The 18,103-nt window shown below is 50.4% G+C and overlaps 1 protein-coding gene across 1 annotated transcript in view; it reads left to right on the top strand.

The window, feature by feature from the left end:
• Window positions 1–18,103, top strand: part of LOC115585369 (uncharacterized) — a 28,980-nt gene that overhangs the window by 4,748 nt on the left and 6,129 nt on the right. The window contains exons 4-30 of the mRNA XM_030423690.1: window positions 857–990; window positions 1,605–1,773; window positions 1,872–1,955; window positions 2,669–2,754; window positions 2,906–2,980; window positions 3,086–3,246; window positions 3,705–3,874; window positions 4,043–4,054; window positions 4,394–4,605; window positions 4,686–4,722; window positions 4,782–4,868; window positions 4,951–5,008; window positions 5,091–5,155; window positions 5,273–5,341; window positions 5,570–5,648; window positions 5,903–6,019; window positions 6,475–6,533; window positions 10,980–11,354; window positions 12,946–13,015; window positions 15,088–15,209; window positions 15,280–15,413; window positions 15,500–15,668; window positions 15,816–15,899; window positions 16,173–16,258; window positions 16,677–16,751; window positions 17,629–17,789; window positions 17,905–18,074. Of these exons, the coding sequence (XP_030279550.1) occupies window positions 857–990; window positions 1,605–1,773; window positions 1,872–1,955; window positions 2,669–2,754; window positions 2,906–2,980; window positions 3,086–3,246; window positions 3,705–3,874; window positions 4,043–4,054; window positions 4,394–4,605; window positions 4,686–4,722; window positions 4,782–4,868; window positions 4,951–5,008; window positions 5,091–5,155; window positions 5,273–5,341; window positions 5,570–5,648; window positions 5,903–6,019; window positions 6,475–6,533; window positions 10,980–11,354; window positions 12,946–13,015; window positions 15,088–15,209; window positions 15,280–15,413; window positions 15,500–15,668; window positions 15,816–15,899; window positions 16,173–16,258; window positions 16,677–16,751; window positions 17,629–17,789; window positions 17,905–18,074 (3,120 nt within the window). The remainder of the gene's footprint in view (window positions 1–856; window positions 991–1,604; window positions 1,774–1,871; window positions 1,956–2,668; window positions 2,755–2,905; window positions 2,981–3,085; window positions 3,247–3,704; window positions 3,875–4,042; window positions 4,055–4,393; window positions 4,606–4,685; window positions 4,723–4,781; window positions 4,869–4,950; window positions 5,009–5,090; window positions 5,156–5,272; window positions 5,342–5,569; window positions 5,649–5,902; window positions 6,020–6,474; window positions 6,534–10,979; window positions 11,355–12,945; window positions 13,016–15,087; window positions 15,210–15,279; window positions 15,414–15,499; window positions 15,669–15,815; window positions 15,900–16,172; window positions 16,259–16,676; window positions 16,752–17,628; window positions 17,790–17,904; window positions 18,075–18,103) is intronic.

The following is an 18,103-nucleotide window of genomic DNA, read 5'->3' as shown; positions in this document are numbered from 1 at the left end:
ATGGTACCAATGATGTTCTGTAGATGGTACCAATGATGTTCTGTAGATGGTACCAATGATGCTCTGTAGATGGTACCAATGATGTTCTGTAGATGTACCAGTGATGTTCTGTGGGGTACCAGTGATGTTCTGTAGATGGTACCAATGATGCTCTGTAGATGGTACCAATGATGTTCTGTTGATGGTACCACTGATGTTCTGTAGGGTACCAGTGAATTTCTGTAGATGTACCAGTGATGTTCTGTAGATGTACCAGTGATGTTCTGTAGATGGTACCAGTGATGTTCTGTAGATGGTACCAATGATGCTCTGTAGATGGTACCAATGATGTTCTGTAGATGGTACCAGTGATGTTCTGTAGATGGTACCAGTGATGTTCTGGGTCGTGATGAACCAGACAGTCTGTGATGTTTCCAGCTGTACAACATGACCAGAACTTCGCAGGGACAAGTTATTCTCTCCCTCAGAGGAACACAAATCCAGACACAGCTGCCGCTGATGACATCACTTCCTGTGGAGGCGGGTCGAATAGTTTCCATCATGTGTGGCTGCTGAGAACAATGGACGTCCTCAGAGAGCAGCTGCTCTGAGACACAGATCAGCTGATTCGCTGTGTACGTCACAGACAGTTAATATTTCAGCGTTCTGCTCTGATGACTCATCAGCGCCTCTCGTCCATCCAGCAGCTTGTCACTGGTCCACTGCAGGCCACACGTTTACCTGAGAAACACCTGAGAAAAACCATCAGGCTTTCAGATGGAGCTCCAACTAAACACACTCAGGACACACAGGCAGGACAGGAGTGGGTGGAGCCTCCACAGGAAGTGACATCATGTTTGTTTATGTATACCTGCAGCTGTGGCAGTACGGGGAGTGGGTGGACGTGGTCGTGGACGACCGGCTGCCCACCAGAGACGGAAAGCTGCTGTTCGTCCACTCGGCGGAGGGCGGAGAGTTCTGGAGCGCCCTGCTGGAGAAAGCCTACGCCAAGTAAGAGCCACGCTCATGTTCCCTCAGGATGAACCGCAGGACCTGTCCATGTAGCGCTGCCATCAGGTCACATCAGCCTCAGCTGCTGACAGACAACTAGCTCATGTTAGCATGCTAATATAATTAAAACTGTACCTGCTGCACATCAGCATGTTAGCATTTAGCTCACAGTGCAGCCTCACAGAGCTGTTAGCACGGCTGATGATGACCATGAGATACGACTGAGAGCTCCTGTGTCAGTGTTATAGGTAAAGTCTGAGGAGGTGAGTCAACGTCTGACAGGGCGGGGTGTGTGTGTGTGTGTGTGTGTGTGTGTGTGTGTTTGTGTGTGTGTGTGTGTACTCAGGGCGGACCTGCCTGTTAAACAAACAGAACCGCTGACTCGGCTCTTTGTCCAGCTGAACAGTAAACATCAGGCCGGGTCATTAAAGTCTCAGCTCAGTAAAAATAACAACACATCGCTGGGAGGTGAGAGAGGACGGATCCAAAGACATTAAAGATTATGTAGTAAAATGGACCCGTCCATCTCAGACCACAGAACCATGGCTGACCACAGCTGTAAGAGGTGTTCACATCATCTGCCGGTACCGTTCTCCGTCCTCTGTCTCCTGCAGGGTGAACAGCTCCTACGAGGTTCTGATTGGAGGGTCCAGTATCGAGGGTTTTGAGGATTTCACGGGAGGAATCTCCGAGAGCTACGACCTGAAGGAAGCTCCGCCCTTCCTGTTTAACATCATGAGGAAGGCGCTGAAGCTCGGCTCGCTGCTCGGCTGCTCAATCGACGTAAACTCTCAGACACTCGCATGATTCAGAAGCCCTGCTTATGATTACAATGCTAACACTATTAGCTTCTCCTGTTTCTCTGACACTGTGTTCCTCAGATCTCCAGCTCGTATGAGACGGAGGCCGTCACTCATCAGAAGCTGGTTAAAGGCCACGCCTACTCCATCACAGCAGCAAGGCAGGTGAGGAATTCTGGGAAATGACTGGACACTCCGTTTTTTCTTTTATTGCATCAGGAGGAATAACAGGAAGCTGTTGAAGACTGGTTCCCTCCTGGTCTGCACCAGCAGGTGGACTGGTTCCCTCCTGGTCTGCACCAGCAGGTGGACGGGTTCCTTCCTGGTCTGGACCAGCAGGTGGACTGGTTCCCTCCTGGTCTGCACCAGCAGGTGGACTGGTTCCCTCCTGGTCTGCACCAGCAGGTGGACGGGTTCATCCTGGTCTGCACCAGCAGGTGGACTGGTTCCTTCCTGGTCTGGACCAGCAGGTGGACTGGTTCCCTCCTGGTCTGCACCAGCAGGTGGACTGGTTCCCTCCTGGTCTGCACCAGCAGGTGGACTGGTTCCCTCCTGGTCTGCACCAGCAGGTGGACGGGTTCATCCTGGTCTGCACCAGCAGGTGGACTGGTTCCTTCCTGGTCTGGACCAGCAGGTGGACTGGTTCCCTCCTGGTCTGCACCAGCAGGTGGACTGGTTCCCTCCTGGTCTGCACCAGCAGGTGGACTGGTTCCCTCCTGGTCTGCACCAGCAGGTGGACGGGTTCCTTCCTGGTCTGCACCAGCAGGTGGACTGGTTCCTTCCTGGTCTGCACCAGCAGGTGGACGGGTTCCTTCCTGGTCTGCACCAGCAGGTGGACTGGTTCCTGTCCTGAATATTAAGTAAATTTTGTTCTGCAGGTTCATCACTTTGGTTCTCCTGTGGAGCTGCTGAGGATCAGGAACCCCTGGGGTCAGGTGGAATGGACCGGAGCCTGGAGCGACAAGTGAGTCCAGGTCCTCACACTGACCTGTTTGTGTGGCTGTGTGTGTGGCTGTGTGTGTGTGTGTGTGTGTGTGTGTGTGTGTGTGTGTGTGTGTGTGTGTGTCCTGGATGAGGCGTTCAGGGACCATCTGATGTTTGTGTTTCTGTGTCAGTTCGAGGGAGTGGGACGGGTTAGAGCCGGAGGAGAAGAAGAGGCTGGATCACGCTGCTGATGATGGAGAGTTCTGGTGCGTTCACTGACCTCCTCAGAGAGTCTGACAGCAGCCAGTCAGTTATCAGGGTTTTGTCGCTGTCAACATGTTTCTGTAAGCGTCTTCGTCTCCTCTCTGCAGGATGTCCTACACTGACTTCCTGCGTCAGTTTTCCCGCCTTGACATCTGTAACCTGACACCCGACACGCTGAGCAGTGAAGAGTTCAGTCGCTGGAACTACGGCGAGTTTGAAGGAGTGTGGAGGGTCGGCTCTACGGCCGGAGGCTGCAGGAACTATCCGGGTACAGAACCGCTGTCAGTCCGGCTCTGGACGCATCGATTAGCTTCAGTCAAACCCAGTTTCTCACTTTCAGTCTTGTTTGCGTCATCCGTCTTTTACACTTTCGTCCTCTGGACATTTTGAGGTGTCAGCTGACACTACCAGTTACCATGGTAACAGCTGTCATCTATGTGCCTCTGCAGTGAGAAAACTAGCGTTAGCATTAGCGTTAGCATCCGACTGGCTGAGGCTCAGCTGTGTTGATGCTGAGATGTTTCTTCATGTCTGACTGTCGACAGCAGCAGAACAATAATTTCTGACCACCACATATTATTGGCTGACATGGAAACAGCTTGACCAATCAGGAGCACCAGTGTGAAGCTTTAAATGTTGCTTTAATGTTGCTAACACTAGCCAACGTTGACGTTGCTTACACTAGCTCTGTAGATAAACACACTCTGACCTTGTGTCTCTCTGCAGCCACGTTCTGCTCCAACCTTCAGTTCTTCATCCGCCTGGAGGACGTCGACGACGAGCCGCACGACGGCGAGGATGGCTGCACCGTCCTGATTGGTCTGATGCAGAAAGACGCTCGCAGGGAGAGACGCTTCGGTCGAGACCTGAACACCATTGGATTTGCCATCTACCAGGTACAAATACACAGAAATACACACGATAACACACAAAAAAGTACCTCCATGAAAAGTACTCAGGATGTGAAATTTAAAATCCCACTGAGGCACAAGTACACAAGTACACACGTACTCTGAGCTGAGAAAAAAACTGTGTTTTTATGTGTGTGTGTGTTTCTCTCACAGGTTCCTGATGAGGTCGGTTCACCTTCAGCACTCACACAAACCTGAGTATCAGAAGTACACATACTCAGAAGTACTGAGTACATTTACACAAGTACTGTACTTCAGTAAAGTCTACATGTTCTCTGATAGTTACAGTTACTAGTTACTTTTCAGATTGAGTATAAAGTGCAGCTCTGAAAACAACAGTGACAGGATCCATGATTTATACTTTCACTTTCATACTCTAAGTACATTTAGTTCCTAGTACTTGATTACTTTTACTGATGTAGAGTTCAGCTGTGGGGCTGTACTGTTACAGTTACAGTGTTCACGCTGCCTGAGCCACACGCTCACTTCTTCTTCTGTGGTCAGTATAAAGGACGCAGTAAGGTCCACCTGGGCCCGGATGTCCTGCTGAGGAGGGCGGCGGCGGCTCGCAGTCAGAACTTTATCAACCTGAGGGAGGTGTGTGAACGCTTCAAGCTGCCGCCGGGAGAGTACGCCATCATCCCGTCCACCTTCCAACCGCACCGCAAAGGAAGCTTCATCCTGAGGGTGTTCACCGAGAAGCAGGCGCACACCAGGTCAGTGACACACACACACACACACACACACACACACACACACACTCTCTGTAAGAAGTCCGGTTGGTTCTGTGTTTCAGTCCGATGGAGGGGGACCTGGACGCTGACATCCAGGAGGTTTGTGACTCTTTGTGATTCTTCATCGTTCAGACTCGACTTCTAACATCTGAACTCAGCATGTGTCAATCTCCTTCCAGCCGGACGTCGGGCGCGATCACGTGGATCCGCACTTCAAGCGTCTCTTTGCTCAGATCTCTGGAAACGTAAGGCGGGTTTTATTTCTCCTCTCATTAAACCTCCCGATCAGCTGACGGGTCGTCACAGTCCGACCTCTCTGTCCAACAGGACTCTGAGATCTCTGCCTTCGAGCTCCAACACGTTCTGGACAAGGTCATCTCTCAGAGTAAGAACACACAACCCTGTGTGTGTGTGTGTGTGTGTGTGTGTCTCACACCTGAACTCACCTGTGTGTCGTCTGTTTGAAGGATCTGATGTGAAAAGTGATGGTTTCAGTCTGCAGACCTGCCGCAGCATCATCAGCCTGCTGGATGTATCCTTCACACCAGAACACACTGATCAATACTCAATAACTCAATAACTGTGACCTCTGACCCATCAATCTGATCCGGATCAATAACTGTGACTTGGACCTTTAACTGGTCTCCAGCTGGACGGCAGCGGTAAACTGGGTCTGCTGGAGTTTCACCATGTGTGGACAAAGATCCAGAAATACCTGGTGAGGAACTTCAGAGCACCTTGTCACCATAGTAACCACTCAGTTACCTGGTGGAATGTAACTAAGTAGATTTACTCAAGTACTGAACTTGTACTGAGTTCTGTCCAGGTACCACGTATGTCCGGGTCCAATCACAGTTCACGTTGAATCCTCCTCACGCTGTCAGACGTGGGTCCAGAGTTCTGTGATGCTGAGTCAAACTTCTTCTGTGGTTCTGTGGTTCTGTAGGAGGTCTTTAAGAGTCACGACTCAGATGGTTCTGGTTCCATGAGCAGTCACGAGATGAGAGCCGCGCTGGCTGAAGCAGGTCAGAACCACACTGCTGATCAAGCCTTCATTAGGAGGATCTCTGGGTTCTCCGGGTGGTTCTAGCAGGGGTTCTTCGGTTCTGGGTGCTAAGCGGGTTAGGGTTCCAGAACTCACTGAGTGGGTTCACACCCTATAAGAGTAGAAAGGAGACATTGAGAGGAATTCTGTGGGTTCTTTAAAGATCCACCGTGTGTGTGTGTGTGTGTGTGTGTGTGTGTGTGTGTGTGTGTGTGTGTGTGTGTGTGTGTTCAGGGTTCCAGCTGAACAGCGCCGTGATCCAGGAGATCGTGGGTCGGTACGCTGACTCCAGCTTTGCCATCGACTTTGACTGTTTCGTCGGCTGTCTGATCCGCCTGGAGCTGCTCTTCAGTGAGTCTCAAACATTCAAACGTTAACATCAGAACAGAACACAGACCCGACCCGGGTCCAGTGACGCTCCATCAGCACCATCCAGACTCCCCGACCTTCACGTGGACACTCTGACACCAGAGGAGCTCAGACGTCTGAGTGTGACCTGATGACTGCCAATAAAGATGGACGACGTGTCTCTTCTTCCTTCTCTTCCTCTTCTTCTTCTTCTTTCTCTTCCTCTTTCTTCCTCTTCTTCTTCTTCTTCCTCTTTCTTCTCTTCCTCCTCCTCTTCCCCTTCTTCTTCTTCTTCCTCTTTCTTCTCTTCCTCCTCCTCTTCCTCTTCCACTTCCTCTTCTTCTCTTCCTCTCCCTCTTCCTCTTCCTCTTCTTCTCTTCCTCTTCCTCTTCCTCTTTCACAAGCACAACGATTACACTGTTTTGTTGAAAAACAGTTTTCAATTTTTTCTCCAACAGAAATGTTCAGAACTCTGGACAAGAAGAACCAGGGGAAGATCCAACTGGACCTGCAGCAGGTAAACTGGTCTGACTGGTTCTGGGCCAGTAATCCCAGTATACAGACCTGCAGTGGACTCTTACTGGTCCCCTGACATCATCACTGAACTCTTCTTCTTCTTCTCTTCCTGCAGTGGCTTTGCCTCGCCATCAACTGACAGCCGCCTGCTCCAGGTGCATGCTGGGAGTTTTCTGATGTCTGTTCCTGTTGATTTGAATGAAAACGAAGTTTAAATAAAATCATCATCAGTAACTGGAAGTGTGTCATCATTCACTTTTAATAAACAGGAAGTACTTCATCACTCACCTTTAATAAACAGCAAGTGCGTCATTATTTACCTTTAATAAACAGGAAGTGAGTCAACACTCACCTTTAATAAACAGGAAGTGCATCATCACTCACCTTTAATAAACAGGAAGTGTGTCATCACTCACCTTTAATAAACAGCAAGTGCGTCATTATTTACCTTTAATAAACAGGAAGTACTTCATCACTCACCTTTAATAAACAGCAAGTGCGTCATTATTTACCTTTAATAAACAGGAAGTGAGTCATCACTCACCTTTAATAAACAGGAAGTGAGTAATCACTCACCTTTAATAAACAGGAAGTGAGTCATCACTCACCTTTAATAAACAGGAAGTGCATCATCACTCACCTTTAATAAACAGGAAGTGAGTCATCACTCACCTTTAATAAACATGAAGTGCATCATCACTCACCTTTAATAAACAGGAAGTGTGTCATCACCATTAATAAACAGGAAATGAGTTATCACTCACCTTTTAAAAACAAGAAGTGAGTCATCACTCACCTTTAATAAACAGGAAGTGCATCATCACTCACCTTTAATAAACAGGAAGTGTGTCATCACTCACCTTTAATAAACAGCAAGTGCGTCATTATTTACCTTTAATAAACAGGAAGTACTTCATCACTCACCTTTAATAAACAGCAAGTGTGTCATTATTTACCTTTAATAACAGGAAGTGAGTCATCACTCACCTTTAATAAACAGGAAGTGAGTCATCACTCACCTTTAATAAACAGGAAGTGCATCATCACTCACCTTTAATAAACAGGAAGTGAGTCATCACTCACCTTTAATAAACAGGAAGTGCATCATCACTCACCTTTAATAAACAGGAAGTGTGTCATCACTCACCTTTGATAAACAGGAAGTGTGTCATCACCATTAATAAACAGGAAATGAGTTATCACTCACCTTTTAAAAACAAGAAGTAAGTCATCACTCACCTTTAATAAACAGGAAGTGCATCATCACTCACCTTTAATAAACGGGAAGTGCATCATCACTCACCTTTAATAAACGGGAAGTGCATCATCACTCACCTTTAATAAATAGGAAGTGTGTCATCACTCACCTTTAATAAACAGGAAGTGCGTCATCACTCACCTTTAATAAATAGGAAGTGTGTCATCACTCACCTTTAATAAACAGGAAGTGCGTCATCACTCACCTTTAATAAACGGGAAGTGCATCATCACTCACCTTTAATAAATAGGAAGTGTGTCATCATTGAACTTTAATTAACAGGAAGTGCGTCATCACTCACCTTTAATAAATAGGAAGTGTGTCATCACTCACCTTTGATAAACAGGAAGTAAGTCATCATTCACCATTTAATAAATGGGAAGTGTGTCATCATTGAACTTTAATTAACAGGAAGTGAGTCATCACCTTTAATAAACAGGAAGTGCATCATCATTCCCATTGAATAAACAGGAAGTGAGTCATCACCTTTAATAAACAGGAAGTGCATCATCATTCACGTTGAATAAACAGGAAGTGAGTCATCACCTTTAATAAACAGGAAGTGCATCATCATTCACGTTGAATAAACAGGAAGTGAGTCATCACCTTTAATAAACAGGGTCATGTTTTGTGTCACTTTGATTTGACATTTTAAATCTTTCATACAACAAATGATCGACGTCTGTTAATCGTTTAAAAAAGAGAAATTCATCATTTCTGAGAAAACTTCTTAAAACCAAACTGCAGTTTCCTTTAAACCACAAAATGAAAAAATTAATGCAGATTTATTTCTGAGCTGAAAACAAAACAAAATAGAAAGTTAAATTATTTGGACCATAATCATGATAAAATGAAAAGCGTGTTACATTTTGTCCAGCAAACAGAAGCTGTGAAACTACTACTGGTGAGTAAGAAGTGATTTAGATCCAGTGTTTATTCTGTGAGGGTGTTAGCATATATTATCCTGTCGGGATGTTTTTCAGGTAAAATGTTGTGAGACTGTTGAAGCTGAGTGTTAACAGGCAGTTTCTACCCAGTCAGATGTGACCAATCGGCACTGCAGGGCGGAGCCAAACCTGCTGAGGTCAATCTAAAACATAAGTTCTGATCCGTACAGCATCAGCTGCAGCGTCAGGACAGCAGAACCAAGACTGAGGGAGTCTCTCTGCAGGAGTCTGTAGAGGCAGTCACAGTAACTCGCTGTCCACCGCCGATTGTAGCCATGAACTTTACACAATCCCAGTCAGGACATCAAACTGGAGAAGATTTAACTGGAGCCACATCGCTGGAGGCTGTAATCCAGCCAATCTCTGCTTTCCATCATTCTCCACCAGTACTGGACTTGAAGTACTGGGGGGGCTGTGGAACTGCCAGTCTGCAGTCTCGGACTCGAATAGGCGGACTCTATTTCAGCCTGAGCCTCCCTGCAGACTCTCCACTTCCTGGTCCTCACCGAGACCTGGATCACACCAGAAAACACTAGACGGTTTGAAGCAGGTCTGAAGTTAAACAAATATATTGTGATCATCATTTTATTTACAAATATTTATATTTCTGTATCATCTTCAGGCCGTCATGACGTTGGTGATCATTAAGATGAGAACAAAGAAGTGTAGAGAAGCTGCAGGCAGAGAACAGCTGATCTGATCTGAAGTCATGTTGTCATGATGATAATGACGATGAAGATGATGATGGTGATGACAAATCTCACCTGTCAGGTCACATGGAACGGCTCCTTGTCCAAACCCTGCTTTCTGGAAACTGGTGTCCCTCAAGGCTCAGTATCAGGACCGGTTCTGTTTCCACTAACACTAGATGACGAGGCTCTGCAGTCACATCACATGGATTCTCTGACCCCTGTTCTGCTGACGACACCAACTGTTCCTCTCTTTCCCCTCGTCCTCCTCCAACAGCCACGTTGTGACGCTCATCTCTGAATGTCTGCATCATCTCTGAATGTCTGCATCATCTCTGAATGTCTGCATCATCTCTGCTTGACAGCTGCTAATCACCTCAAACTCAACCTGAGTAAACCTGAACTCCTCTTCATCCCAGGACAGACTGCCCTCACATGGACCTGTCAGTCACTGTCCAGGACCGGAGACAACGCACATCCACGCTGTAATGTAAAGGTTCTGCTGAGCCGTCTTGTAGTCACTGTTGGTATGTGGTCACTGATGTCATTGATCAGTTGTTGCCCTGCTGTCGGTGTGTCACGGTGAGCTGTGTAAACTCTTCATGGTATTGATGAAGTCTTCAGATGGTTTGTGGTGACTTGAATGAATCAGATCAATATTAAAATCCCCACAGATGCTGCACACCACTGATGATGTCACCATCAGGTGATGACATCACAGGGGACAGTACTGTTACTGCAGGAAAGTATCCGATTACTTTCTCCATCACACACACACATACACACACAGACAGACAGTTAGAGAGACAGACAGGTAGAGAGACAGACAGGTAGAGAGACAGGTAGAGAGACAGACAGGTAGAGAGACAGGTAGAGAGACAGACAGGTAGAGAGACAGACAGGTAGAGAGACAGGTAGAGAGACAGACAGGTAGAGAGACAGGTAGAGAGACAGACAGGTAGAGAGACAGACAGGTAGAGAGACAGGTAGAGAGACAGACAGGTAGAGAGACAGACAGGTAGAGAGACAGACAGGTAGAGAGACAGGTAGAGAGACAGACAGGTAGAGAGACAGACAGGTAGAGAGACAGACAGGTAGACAGACAGGTAGAGAGACAGACAGGTAGAGAGACAGACAGGTAGAGAGACAGGTAGAGAGACAGACAGGTAGAGAGACAGGTAGAGAGACAGACAGGTAGAGAGACAGGTAGAGAGACAGACAGGTAGAGAGACAGGTAGTGTACCAGTGCTAAAGAATGAACTTTCTGTGAGTTTAGTCTGGAGCCAACATGAAACTCCCTTCCTGCTTCATGTTGAAAGGTTTCACACAACGACACCGGAACTCCGCCACACAGCCTTCACAATAAAGGCACGTGTGTTGCTGAGTGTCTCTGTTTCTGTTAGTTTAGTGACAGGCGGAAGTTTGGGACAGTAGGGGTGAATGTTAAATATCTACGGACTGCTGTCGATCACAAACAGCTGTTTATAGTTACGTGCTGACAATAACACTTTTATTATGAAGGCACCTACCGGAAGTCGCACCTGTGTGGCTGATTCTTTAATCCCAGCAGGGCGCCGCGCCCTTCCTGGCATCAGTCACCTGCAGCCTCAACACTCTCCGACTCCAACACTTTCCAGACTTTCCAGGACTTCCCAGAACCTCCAGACCCTCCAGGCTCCAGAACAATCAGCATGTCGGGCATCGCGGCCGCCGTTCAGCACCGCCGGGAGAAGAACCAGGGCATCGGCACCAACAGCCAGGCGGTGAAGTACCTGAACCAGGACTACGAGGCTCTGCGGCAGCGCTGCTTCGAGTCCGGCCGTCTGTTCCAGGACGAGTCGTTCCCGGCGCTGCCGTCCTCACTGGGCTTCAACGAACTGGGCCCGAACTCCTACAAGGTCCGGGGGGTGTCCTGGCAGAGACCGACGGTCAGTGAGATAAAAACATTCATTATTCTTATGAAGTTTGGTACAGACTCATCAACACACACCAGACTTCATTTAAAAAAAGTGCAATTTAAAGCTGAGCTCAACTTTTTATTAGTTCACTTCACTGACGTCATCAGTCTAAAAGGATTGGATTATTGATGATTGACTATTGGTCTCTCTCCATTGATGAGCTGATGATGCAGAAGTAACACCACACCAGACCTGATTTAAGAAAAAGTGATTTTAGTGCAGCAGATCGACACAGACTGAGTGAGGATCGAAACTTTCCTCTCATCAATAATCTGTCTGACCCGCTCACATGGAGACATAAGTAGCCGAAGTGAAGACGATCCGACGGCGTCACCAGAGAGGTCAGATTATCATTCCTTTACTCAGTTAATCATGTTTCCTGAGAGGGAGGAGTTAAAAATCATGACTTTGTATATGGAGTTCGGTTAAAGTTGTGTGTAGCTTCCTGTAGAATAAACAGCCGCACCTGCTTAGCCTGAAACAAGTTTATCAGATCAGATCAATCAGATCAGATCAGATCAATCAGATCAGATCAGATCAGAAGAGCCCTCACAGGAACATGTTGCTGCAGGTCACAGATGACAGATGACAGACAGCTGTCGTCTCTTTGATGTCCTTCAGTGTGTTGGGTCACAGACAGTCGGACCTTCTCACTGGAGCTGTGGTTAAACGGGGCGGAGCCTGATGAGTGATTTCATCAGAGGGTTTGGACTGGCAGCACAACTGAAGTGAAGTCATGGCGGGTCTTTAATTTTAATCTGGAAACGATTCATATCTCAGTTCAGAGTGAACGTTGAAGATGAGCCGTCTGTTTTATCAGAACCAGAACCAAACGGACCAAACAGGAAGTGTTCGTAATTTATTCAAAACATATTCAGAGTCATAAAACCTGCCGGACGCTCAGGTGTGCTCACGTGGCTCACCCACTCACACACAGGTGAACCGGTTCTTCTGGCTCCAGCAGCTGTTGACAGGCTGACTTTGTGTGATGACATCATCTTACTGACATATTAAATCTTCACACTGCTCCTTTAACAGGTGAGCCCTCCTGAACAGCTCACCTGTTCTCCTTGTTTAAACCCCGCCCACTCTCTCACCTTCACTCAGCCGGACAATCACAGCTTGGTAGCACCCCGTCACCTGATTAAAGGACTAGTACACAGTTTGTGTCAACGTCTCCTGTAAACAAAACACTAAATACAACAGGAAGTGAGGGGCGGCCATCTTGGAATCATGTGGTCCTTCCTGTTCTCCCTGTTTAGCATCTTCTGTTACTTTAAAGAGGATTCTGCTGTTTTTTACCCGGGCTCATGTTCACATGATTCTGACTCACCAAAGGTTTCAGAACCGGTCCAGTCGATGTCCTGAGCTGCAGTCTGACCCTCTGTGACGTCACAGTCAGGACCCGGTCCTCCAGAGAGCTTTAGTCCAATAACCACGTCCTACAGCTCTCTGGAGGACCGGGTCCAGTGAGTCAGTTCTGGTCATCCTGCCTGGATCCAAACCCACCTCATTCACACTGACGATAACCTGCAGCATGTGTTTCTTGTTTCCTGTGCAGGAGTTGACCTCTGACCCCGAGTTCATCATCTCTGGAGCGTCCAGAACCGACATCTGTCAGGGGGCTCTGGGTGAGAACAACACCGACACCATGTATCTGTTTTCACAGGCCAGGCCGCTGAGGCCATGTTGGACCAGAACCACACGGCTGAGTCAAAACTTTCACTCTCAGTTTGTCCACAAAGTCTGATTGTCACTGTTGGATCTTCAGCACCGCACAGAACTGACTACACATGGGACACGTCACTTTGCTGTGTGGCCATTATGACACCAACACTCGCCGATGGAGGCGGAGTCAAACTGCTAAACAGTGCCGGGCCGCTCGGAGGTCGCTTCAGTGCCGGGTGTGGCCCACGAACCACCAGCTGAACTGTCGGGCTGACCCGTTTGATCACATACGCACCACTGACATGAGGCGTGTTGAACAGAATTAGTCTGTCGTCATGGATCAATATGTTACTGCTCAGTAAACTGTTGTAGTCCAGCCAATCAGAGCAGAGAGCTGAAGCTCATCTGATCTGTTGGTCTGTAGCAGCAGCGCTGACGGTAAACGCAGCACGGCTGACGGTGAACGCAGCAGTGCTGACGGTGAACACAGCAGCACTAACGGTGAACGCAGCACGGCTGACGGTGAACGCAGCGGCGCTGACGGTGAACGCAGCACGGCTGACGGTGAACGCAGCACGGCTGACGGTGAACGCAGCAGTGCTGACGGTGAACACAGCAGCACTAACGGTGAACGCAGCACGGCTGACGGTGAACGCAGCGGCGCTGACGGTGAACGCAGCAGCGCTGACAGTAAACGCAGCACGGCTGACAGTGAACGCAGCAGTGCTGACAGTAAACGCAGCACGGCTGACGGTGAACGCAGAGGCGCTGACGGTGAACGCAGCGGCGCTGACACTGAACGCAGCACGGCTGACGGTGAACGCAGCAGTGCTGACAGTAAACGCAGCACGGCTGAATTATAGTAGCAGAAAGTCAGTCGTCTTGTAAACGCCGTCCGTGCAGCGTCATGAAGCTGGACTGATGATGATGCGGTTCTGATCTGTTACTGGAAGAAACTCTGCGTGTCCTCCAGCCTCAGATCAGTGTTATTGTGTGTGCAGCCCGTCGGACTGGAAGAACCGGTTCCTGTAATTGAACACAGTCACACAGACCTCCGCCTCAAAGAACCTCCTGAGTCACCAGCACGAGTTCAGACAGGTCCAGTTATTTCATACAGGAAGGGAGGAGACACTGAGAACAGTCGGAGCTGTGTGACTCCAGAACCTGAACAGGACCAATAACAGAACCAGTAACAGAACCTGAACGGGACCAATAACAGAACCTGAACAGGACCAGTTAAAGAACCTGAACAGGACCAATAACAGCACCAGTAACAGAACCTGAACTGGACCAATAACTGTGAATACAAACATACGTGATAGTGTAGTGTGTAGTGTTGTGTAGTGTGTATCTGCAGGCTCCACGCCCACAACATCCTCCAGCATGAAGGCGGAGCAGCCTGACAGATGATGCATTCAGTGCTGCTCGTTAAAATCAGTGCTCTGAGCTAAGCTAGCTGTTTCCCTCTCCTTCCAATGTTGATGCTAAGCTAGCTGTTTCTCTCTCTTTTCAATGTTGATGCTAAGCTAGCTGTTTCCCTCTCCTTCCAGTGCTGATGCTATGCTAGCTGTTTTCCTCTCCTTCCAATGTTGATGCTAAGCTAGCTGTTTCCCTCTCCTTCCAATGTTGATGCTAAGCTAGCTGTTTCCCTCTCCTTCCAGTGCTGATGCTATGCTAGCTGTTTCCCTCTCCTTCCAATGTTGATGCTAAGCTAGCTGTTTCCCTCTCCTTCCAATGTTGATGCTAAGCTAGCTGTTTCCCTCTCCTTCCAGTGCTGATGCTATGCTAGCTGTTTTCCTCTCTTTCCAATGTTGATGCTAAGCTAGCTGTTTCTCTCTCTTTTCAATGTTGATGCTAAGCTAGCTGTTTATCTCTCTTTTCAATGTTGATGCTAAGCTAGCTGTTTATCTCTCTTTTCAATGTTGATGCTAAGCTAGCTGTTTCCCTCTCCTTCCAATGTTGATGCTAAGCTAGCTGTTTCCCTCTCCTTCCAGTGCTGATGCTAAGCTAGCTGTTTCCCTCTCTGTCCATGCAGGTGACTGCTGGCTGCTTGCTGCCATCGCCTCTCTGACTCTGAACGAGGAGGTTCTGGCTCGAGTTGTCCCACATGGACAGAGCTTCAGGGACGGAGAGTACGCCGGCATCTTCCACTTCCAGGTACACGGGTAGAAATCTCTCTGTCTGTCTGTCTGTCTGTCTGTCTGTCTAACGGTCTCTCTGTCTGTAGTTCTGGCAGTTTGGTGAGTGGGTTGACGTGGTGATTGACGACCGTCTTCCGGCCAAAGATGGAGAGCTGCTGTTTGTCCACTCAGCGGAGGGGAGGGAGTTCTGGAGCGCTCTGCTGGAGAAAGCCTACGCCAAGTAAGAGACTGACACTCCAGATGTTATTGGACCAAGCGGTTCACACAGTGAAGGTGACAGGTGAGATCACTGTGATGTCATCGCAGGTTGAACGGAAGCTACGAGGCTCTGTCCGGAGGATCCACCACCGAGGGCTTCGAGGATTTCACCGGAGGAATCGCTGAGGTCCACGAGCTGAGTCGACCCAGTCCGCACCTGTTCCACATCATCCAGAAGGCTCAGAGCCGCGGCTCACTGATGGGCTGCTCCATAGACGTGAGCTGAGCGCCTGGAGGAACCACACAGGGTCCAACATGGCGCCATATGGGTCCAACATGGGGGCTCAGTTTTTAGTGACATCACTTCCTGTGTGGGCTCAGGTGATTTTGGTTCTGAATGTGTGATTATGTGGTTCTGTTGCAGATCACCAGCTCAGCCGACTCAGAGGCAGTCACCCGACAGAAGCTGGTGAAAGGCCACGCCTACTCTGTGACAGGTACAGCCCAGGTGAGAGGACACACCCCCTGCAGTGGGAGTGGCTAACTGCAGCATGTTTATGAAGCACCCATTGACTTGTATTAGTTCAAGGGTCGGAGCTGCCACATCCAAGATGGCGGCGACGTCGACGTATCGCAGCAGCGGGCCGACCCGCTCAGTGAGACGTCTGTGTGTATGTGTCTATGGAAGCACCTATCAAAGCTGACCTGAGGGGCGGGGCTTCAGCTGTCTGACGGCCACAGGTGTCAATCATTGTTCTGCTCTGCGTGTGATTGGCTGCAGGTGGAGTACCGTGGCAACATGGAGAAGCTGATCCGGATCAGGAACCCCTGGGGTCAGGTGGAGTGGACCGGAGCCTGGAGTGATGAGTAGGTGACCCGCAGGTGTTGTAGCTGCTCCACCTGTCAGCTCCTCCTCTCTTAGTCCAGGTGTTCAGACTGTGAGGCGCCTCCCACCTGTGGAGGAGCAGGAGGAGGAGCAGAGACACAGATCCAGAGGGAGGGGAAGCAGACGGGTGTAGCAGAGATACTCCTGCTCCTGCCCCTCCACTTCATCTTGCTCCTGTCTCTCCTCCTGCTGCTCCTCCTCCTGCTGCTCCTCCCCCTCCCCCTCCTCCTCCTCCTCCTCCTCCCCCCCCCCCCCCTCCTCCTGCTCCTCCCCCTCCTCCTCCTCCTCCCCCACCTCCTCCTCCTGCTCCTCCTCCTGCTCCTCCTCCTCCTCCTCCTCCCCCACCTCCTCCTCCTGCTCCTCCTCCTGACTGTAGACTGACTGGTGTTTCCTCCACAGTTCGCAGCAGTGGCGTAACATCAGTGACGAGGACCGAGAGCGCTTGAGTCATCGCTCCGAGGACGGAGAGTTCTGGTAAAACCTCACCTCCTTTAACTCCCCCCGACCTCCCCCCGACCTCCACCCGACCTCCACCCGACCTCCCCCCTACCTCCACCCTACCTCCCCCCGACCTCCACCCTACCTCCCCCCGACCTCCCCTCGACCTCCACCTGACCTCCCCCCGACCTCCCCCCGACCTCCACCCGACCTCCCCCCGACCTCCACCCGACCTCCCCCCTACCTCCCCCCGACCTCCCCCCGACCTCCCCCCGACCTCCACCCGACCTCCACCTGACCTCCACCCGACCTCCACCCGACCTCCCCCTGACCTCCACCCCGACCTCCACCCGACCTCCACCCGACCTCCCCCCTACCTCCCCCCTACCTCCCCCCGACCTCCCCTCGACCTCCCCCCGACCTCCCCCCGACCTCCACCCGACCTCCACCCGACCTCCCCCCTACCTCCCCCCTACCTCCACCCGACCTCCCCCCGACCTCCCCCCGACCTCCACCCGACCTCCCCCCGACCTCCCCCCGACCTCCACCCGACCTCCCCCCGACCTCCCCCCGACCTCCCCCCTACCTCCACCCGACCTCCACCCGACCTCCCCCCGACCTCCCCCCTACCTCCACCCTACCTCCACCCTACCTCCCCCCGACCTCCCCTCGACCTCCACCTGACCTCCACCTGACCTCCCCCCGACCTCCACCTGACCTCCCCCCGACCTCCACCCGACCTCCCCCCGACCTCCCCCTGACCTCCCCCCGACCTCCCCCCGACCTCCACCCGACCTCCCCCCGACCTCCCCCTGACCTCCACCTGACCTCCCCCTGACCTCCCCCCGACCTCCACCCGACCTCCCCCCTCAGGTGTTCTGTGTGAAGTGAAACCCTCGGCTCTGTCTTCTAGGATGTCTTTCTCCGACTTCCTGCAGCATTACTCCCGACTGGAGATCTGTAACCTGACGCCGGACGCCCTGAGCGACGACTCCGTCACCAAGTGGGCTCTGTCCAAGTTCGATGGCAGCTGGAGGAGAGGCTCCACCGCCGGAGGCTGCAGGAACTTTCCCAGTGAGTGATCCCGTCAGACCCGTATCAGGCCCGACAGCCGGTTCTGTCAGAACAGGTTTCTACAGGCCGTCGACTGGAGGAGTCTCTCTTCTGATCCTATGTTTTCGAACCACAGACACGTTCTGGACCAACCCTCAGTTTGTGATCCGGCTGGACGAGGAGGATGACGACCCGGATGACGGAGAGGCCGGCTGCAGCTTCGTGGTGGGTCTGATCCAGAAGAACCGCAGACGCTTGAGGAAGACTGGAGAGGACATGCACACGGTGGGATTCGCCATCTACGAGGTGAGTCGTCTGTTTTTCTCTGGATGTTT

The sequence above is a fragment of the Sparus aurata genome, chromosome 1 (assembly GCF_900880675.1).
Source record: "Sparus aurata chromosome 1, fSpaAur1.1, whole genome shotgun sequence".
NCBI classification, from domain to species: domain Eukaryota; kingdom Metazoa; phylum Chordata; class Actinopteri; order Spariformes; family Sparidae; genus Sparus; species Sparus aurata.
This window is presented reverse-complemented; position numbering and strand designations above follow the sequence as displayed.